Source organism: Oratosquilla oratoria, chromosome 1 (genome assembly GCF_046742065.1).
Source record: "Oratosquilla oratoria isolate Oo_2021 chromosome 1, ASM4674206v1, whole genome shotgun sequence".
In the NCBI taxonomy this organism is placed as follows: domain Eukaryota; kingdom Metazoa; phylum Arthropoda; class Malacostraca; order Stomatopoda; family Squillidae; genus Oratosquilla; species Oratosquilla oratoria.
The window spans coordinates 115777851-115785350 of record NC_134777.1 but is presented as its reverse complement, the minus strand read 5'-3'; the positions used below and the strand labels follow the sequence as shown (position 1 = coordinate 115785350).

General features: G+C 39.9%; 1 protein-coding gene across 1 annotated transcript in view; it reads right to left on the bottom strand.

The window, feature by feature from the left end:
* LOC143029637 (serine/threonine-protein kinase grp-like) overlaps nt 1-5924 on the bottom strand; it is a 9452-nt gene extending 3528 nt beyond the window's left edge. Inside the window, exon 1 of the mRNA XM_076192418.1 lies at nt 5918-5924. Coding sequence (XP_076048533.1) covers nt 5918-5924 — 7 coding nt within the window. The remainder of the gene's footprint in view (nt 1-5917) is intronic.
* Between the last annotated feature and the right edge of the window lie 1576 nt (nt 5925-7500).

Sequence of the window (7500 nt, the reverse complement as noted above, 5' to 3'; positions counted from 1 at the left end):
TCATCATCATCATCATCATCATCATCATCATCATCATCATCATCATCATCATCATCATCATCATCATCATCATCATCATCATCATCATCATCATCGTCGTCGTCGTCGTTGTCGTCGTCGTTGTCGTTTTTGTCGTCGTCAGTCATCGTCGTCGTCGTCACCACCATCATTATCATCATCGTAGGCCTGCTGTTGTTTGTTCTTCCTTTGTGTTCCTTTGTGTTCTTTTGTGTCTTTGCCTCCTTCATTAAAAACATCGTTTTCTTATCTCTCATTCAGTATCGTTCTTAGTTGAAGAATATCGACATGCGGAAGCCATGCTCATGTTCCTGGAGTGTGGCCATTTACTGACTCTCAAAAGTGATCGAGACAGTCATAACCAACAATTAATTGTAACGTTCCCTCAGCTAAATTAGATAGTTTGATGGTAAACTTTATATATACTATATAATACGCCACCAAAGTAAAATGGTTACAACGACTCTATATTCACAGGGCTTACAGGAGGGTCCCAGCCTAAAATCAAGGCTGCGTCATCATCTGTAGTCTTTCGACTGAAAATTATTTGGATAATACTTTGCTTTCCAAAAAATGTATACTGTATATATATATATATATATATATATATATATACATGCATATATGTATATATATATATATATATATATATATATACATACATATATATATATATATATACATATATATATGTATATATATATGTGTATATATATGTATATATATACATATATATATGTATATATATGTGTATATATATGTATATATATATAAATATATATATGAGTGTATATATACACACACACACACACACACACACACACACACACACACACACACACACACACACACACACACACAGACACACACACACACACAAATATATATATATATATGTATGTATACACACACACACACACACACACACACACACACACACACACACACACACACACACACACACACACACACACACACACACACACACACACACACACACACACACACACTCTCTCACGAAGGAGGAACTTGTATACATTGAACAAGATGTCTTGGCGCCAAGCAAGAATGATGACACGAACTCCGTCATCTGGGGGTTAATGAAGACGGGCTTTAACCCCAGAGAAACACCCGCGAGGCTTGACTGGAGCTGAATAGAATCGCCAGGCGACAGGAAGCCAAAAGGGACGCAAGAAGGATCCTCGCCGTTTCCGGGTCGGAGCAGTTGGACCATCTCTGATGTCCTCTTCGGTGCGGCGACGAATCGTTCGCTCTCGTCCGGGTCCTCCACGGCTGGGGGACAAGACTGACAGACTGAGCAGGAGGCCGACCGGCGTCGACAAAGAATGCAGACGACAAGATCCGCCGGTCGGCCTGGATCGCTGGAAAGGAATGACAAGAAGGAAATCTCAAGGAGGTCGGTCGGCCTGGAAAGAGTCGAAAAGGAACGAGGCCGACCGACCGGGGAAATGGAAAGAAATAGCAGAAAGGAAAGGAAGCCGACCGGTTAGGAAAGTAAAAAAAAAGAAAGAAAAGAAAGAAAACCGGTCGGCTGGGAACGTCGAAAAGAACACCACGAAGAGCACGGGAGGACGGTCGACCAAGGAAGAGCAAAGGATCGAGGTCGGCCGTCCGGGGAAGCTGGATAGTTATCATGAACGGAAACAAAAGGAGGTCGGCTGGCAGAGAATGCTAAAAGGAACGATGCCAGCCGACCGGGTAAGAGGAAAAGATTATAGCTAGTTGGAATGGAGGTCAGCCGGTCGGCAGGGAAAGGAAAAAAAAAAAAAAAAATGATTGGAAGCCGACCGGTTGACCGGGAGCTCTCCCTCAGCTGAATAAAGTCTTCTTCTTCTGATGCTGACCAGAATAAAAATCCATAAGGAGGTGCAGCAGAAGGGCGATTGGTGCAAATCAAAAGTGATAATTTTCTTTATTTTTTATTCATTTATTTATTTTATTATTTTCTATTTTCTTTTCAGTAGAGACTAGTTTTCAACCGTAAAAGAATGCTGAGTGACTGTGGTCCGTAGGAGTGTCACGAAATGAAGGTCAGAATCGCTTTTTTGCTTCGAATATACATCAATAGAATTGGTTGTCCCGGTAGTGTTGACCACTGGAATAAAAAATCCCTACTCTTATTACTATTGTTATCTTAATTATTCTTTATCTACCTTTATTTCATTTTTTTTTGTCTTCGTAGTTTCAGACGTTTGGTTATGTGTACATGTGCGCGTTTAAATGTACGTATGCGCGCGCATTGTTGCTTACACGCATACACATGCACACACACCAAGAATCGTAACGGTAACTCAAATTAATTATTGCTCTCGCTAGTCGCCATGTTAGAGTCAACGAATATTTGGCCCAAGAAAGAAAGGAGGGAAGGAAGGAAGAAAAGGAAGAAGGAAGAAAGAAAAAGAAAGAAAGGAAACAAAGAAGAAGCAAAAAAAGAGTGAGAAAAAAAAAAAAAACAGGGCTCTCGGGAACCAACGCAAGAAGCTCGCAGCGGGTCTCGCGAATCGAACTCGCGACCACCTACTCATGAGTTCGACACGCTATACACTGGGCTACAATCGTGGTCGAAATGAATTGGTAAATGAATAGATAGATGAATAAATATTTATATAGGTAAATAAACATATAAATAAAGGATATGAGGATGATTTGGATGGAGGATAAGCCGGTGCAGAGCTACCGGAATGCCTGTTGAGGAATTGCGCAGTGGGTGCAGAGAAGTCACACGTCCACTTAACAGGGAGACCGCTTATGGACCTGGATGGGACTTTTGTAGACAGGGTGGTGATGGTCTTGAACTAGGAGCGGTCGGGAAGGACATCGTAAGGTGATATCTTGACTTCTTCACGCCGTCGCTCAGATGTGCATCCAGCCGGATGCTGTCAGGAAGGATGCAGTGGAAGCTGGATGACGTCATTAATATGACACCAACATATGACGTAATTAATATGACGTCATCACGTGAGGTCATTAATATGACGTCATCGTGTGGCGTCACAGGTGACATCATTCGTGGGACGTCATCATGTAGCATAACTCCTGTAAACATCATTAATTTGACGTCATTCTCGTGATGTCACAATATGACGTTGGTTATGTGATCTCATCAATGATGTCGTTTTTACGTCACGATCTTTCAGCTTTGCAAATTTGGATTAGAAAAAAAGATTGTTTTGGCTAAAATCGAGATGAAATTTTGCGATAGGATTAATTTTCATAATATTTCAAAATACGTAGGTACTTTGACATATCAAATATACCGGTAATTAGAGTCAATATAAATTCTTAAAGAATTGTTTATAGTTAATTACACTTATGGTTGTAATTATGGACCGTACAAGCACCCTACCAAGGAGTATGTTTTGAGAGACGTCCGGCAAAGTATTACACCACTTTGAGGTGACTTTGTCTACTTTGGTTACTTTGCAAAGCGGCTTTGGAGTGATCTTTTAGTCCATTTTTTTTTTGTAACGAAATCTTCCCCCTTTATGTCACATCCAGTGTCATTTTTGAATTTTGTAGGACTTCCTTTAATTAGGTTAGTACAAGGTTCAGAAGTAGTTCCCTATTAGCTTTGATACTATCTTACCTCACCATACATTGGTCTACTTTTGTGTATCTTGCTGTCATTCGTTTTTTATTAAAATTTCTTTTGTTGATTCACAAAAATACATCTTGGTTGCTTGAATGTACAAAGTTATTTCTTATCTTATTTTCATTTCATGTATTTTTAATATAGTGAATGTATTTTAGGATGTATATTACTATACATGCCTTTTAATGAAAATGTTTCTATGAACAAATTTATGTATATTTCGATAGACCCGTTTCCGGGTCGGAGCAGTTGGACCATCTCTGATGTCCTCCTCGGTGTGGCGACGAATCGTTCGCTCCGCTCCGGGTCCTCCACGACTGGGGGACAAGATTGACCGACTGAGCAGGAGGCCGACCGGCGTCGACAAAGAATGCAGACGACAAGATCCGCCGGTCGGCCTGGATCGCTGGAAAGGAATAACAAGAAGGAAATCTCAAGGAGGTCGGTCGGCCTGGAAACAGTCGAAAAGGAACGAGGCCGACCGACCGGGGAAATGGAAAGAAATAGCAGAAAGGAAAGGAAGCCGACCGGTTAGAAAAGTGAAAATAAGAAAAAAAAAAAAAAAAAAAAAAAAAAAAAAAAAAAAAAACGGTCGGCTGGGAACGTCGAAAAGAACACCATGAAGAGCACGGGAGGACGGTCGACCAAGGAAGAGCAAAGGATCGAGGTCGGCCGTCCGGGGAAGCTGGAAAGTTACAAGGAATGGAAACCAAATGAGGTCGGCTGGCAGAGAATGCTAAAAGGAACGATGCCAGCCGACCGGGTAAGAGGAAAAGATTATAGCTAGTTGGAATGGAGGTCAGCCGGTCGGCAGGGAAAGGAAAAAGAAAAATGATTGGAAGCCGACCGGTTGACCGGGAGCTCTCCCTCAGCTGAATAAAGTCTTCTTCTGATGATGCTGACCAGAACGAAAATCCATAAGGAGGTGCAGCAGAAGGGCGATTGGTGGAAATCAAAAGTGATAATTTTCTTTATTTTTTATTCATTTATTTATTTTATTATTTTCTATTTTTTTTAGTAGACTAGTTTTCAGCCGTAAAAGAATGCTGAGTGACTCTAGTCCGTAGGGGTGTCACGAAAGGAAGATCAGAATCGCTTTTTTTCTTCGAATATACAACAATAGAAATGGGTGTCCCCGTAGTGCTGACCACAGGAAAAAAAAAATACTATTCTTATTACTATTTTTATCATAATTATTCTTTATCTATATTTCATTTTTTTTTGTCTTCGTATTTTAAGACGTTTGGTTATGTGCACATGTGCGCGTTTAAATGTACTATGCGCGCGCATTGTTGCTTACACGCATACACATGCACACACACCAAGAATCGTAACGGTAACTCAAATTAATTATTGCTCTCGCTAGTCGCCATCTTAGAGTCAACGAATATTTGGCCCAAGAAAGAAAGGAGGGAAGGAAGGAAGAAAAGGAAGAAGGAAGAAAGAAAAAGAAAGAAAGGAAACAAAGAAGTAGCAAACAAAGAGTGAGAAAACAAAAACAGGGCTCTCGGGAACCAACGCAAGAAGCTCGCAGCGGGTCTCGGGAATCGAACTCGCGACCACCTACTCATGAGTTCGACACGCTATACATTGGGCTACAATCGTGGTCGAAATGAATTGGTAAATGAATAGATAGATGAATAAATATTTATATAGGTAAATAAACATATAAATAAAGGATATGAGGATGATTTGGATGGAGGATAAGCCGGTGCAGAGCTACCGGAATGCCTGTTGAGGAATTGCGCAGTGGGTGCAGAGAAGTCACACGTCCACTTAACAGGGAGACCGCTTATGGACCTGGATGGGACTTTTGTAGAGAGGGTGGTGATGGTCTTGAACTAGGAGCGGTCGGGAAGGACATCGTAAGGTGATATCTTGACTTCTTCACGCCGTCGCTCAGTTGTGCATCCAGCCGGATTCTGTCAGGAAGGATGCAGTGGAAGCTGGATGACGTCATTAATATGACACCAACGTATGACGTAATTATTATGACGCCATCACGTGACGTCTTTAATATGACGTCATCATGTGACGTCACAGGTGACACAATTCATGTGACGTCATCATGTAGCATAGCTCCTGTGACGTCATTCATTTGACGTCATTCCCGTGATGGCACAATATGACGTTGGTTATGTGATCTCATCAATGATGTCGTTTTTGCGTCACGATCTTTCAGCTTTGCAAATTTGGATTAGAAAAAAGATTGCTTTGGCTGAAATCGAAATGAAATTTTACAATAGGATTAATTCTCATAATATTTCAAAATACGTAGGTACCTACTTGACATATCAAATATACCGGTAATACGAGTCAATATAAATTCTTAAATAATTGTTTATAGTAATTACACTTATGGTTGTAATTATGGACCGTGCAAGTACCCTACAAAGGAGTATGTTTTGAAAGACGTCCGGCAAAGTATTACACCACTTTGAGGTGACTTTATCTACTTTGGTTACTTTGCAAAACGGCTTTTGAGTGATTTTTAGTCCGATTTTTTTGTAACGAAATCGTCCTCCTTTATGTCACATCCGGTGTCATTTTATGAATCTTGTAGGACTTCCTTTAATTAGGTTAGTATCAGGTTCAGAACTAGTTCCCAATTAGCTTTGGTACTATATTACCTCACCATACATTGATCTATTTTAGTGTATCTTGCTGTCATTGTTGTTGTTTTTTTATTAAAATTTCTTTCGTTGATTCACAAAAATACATCTTGGTTGCTTGTATGAATAAAGTTATTTTGATCTTATTTTCATTTCATGTATTTTCAATATAGTAAATGTATTTTAGGATGTATATTATTCTATATATGCCTTTTAATGAAAATGTTCCTATGAACAAATTTATTTATATTTCGATACATTGGTTGTATATGATGTATATGAATATATATATTTTTTCAAGGTAGTTGTTTCAATGCATAGTTATGTAAATTCTAATTTCATTTCATCTATTTTGAATACAGTGGTTGTATTGTAGTATTATATTATTTCTTATATGTATTTTAATGGAACAGCTTATATGAGCTAAATGATAAGAATTTTATTTTGATTTGATGTGTTTTGAATACATTGGTTGTATTGTAGGATGTATAATCATTTCATATAAACTTTAATCTATATCTTATGTATTCTTGATTCAGCTGTTATCTTGAAGGATGTATATAATTTTCTATGTATTTCAATGTAGATTTTACGTAAATTTTATTTACATCTCATGTATTTTGAATACAGTGGTTACAGTGTAAACTGTATATGATTACACACACACACACACACACACACACACACACACACACACACACACACACACACACACACACACACACACACACACACACACACACACACACACACACACACACACACACACACACACACACACACACACACACACACACACACACACACACACACCACACACACACACACACACACACACACACACACACACACACACACACACACACACACACACACACACACACACACACACACACACACACACACACACACACACACACACACACACACACACACACATACACACACATACACACACACACACACACACACACACACACACCACACACACACACACACACACACACACACACTTACACACACACACACACACACACACACACACACACACACCACACACACAGACACACACACATACACACACACACACACACACACACACACACAACACACACACACACACACACACACACACACACAGACACAGACACACACACACACACACACACACACCACACACACACACACACACACACACACACACACACATACACACACATACACACACATACACAAACACACACACCACACACACAC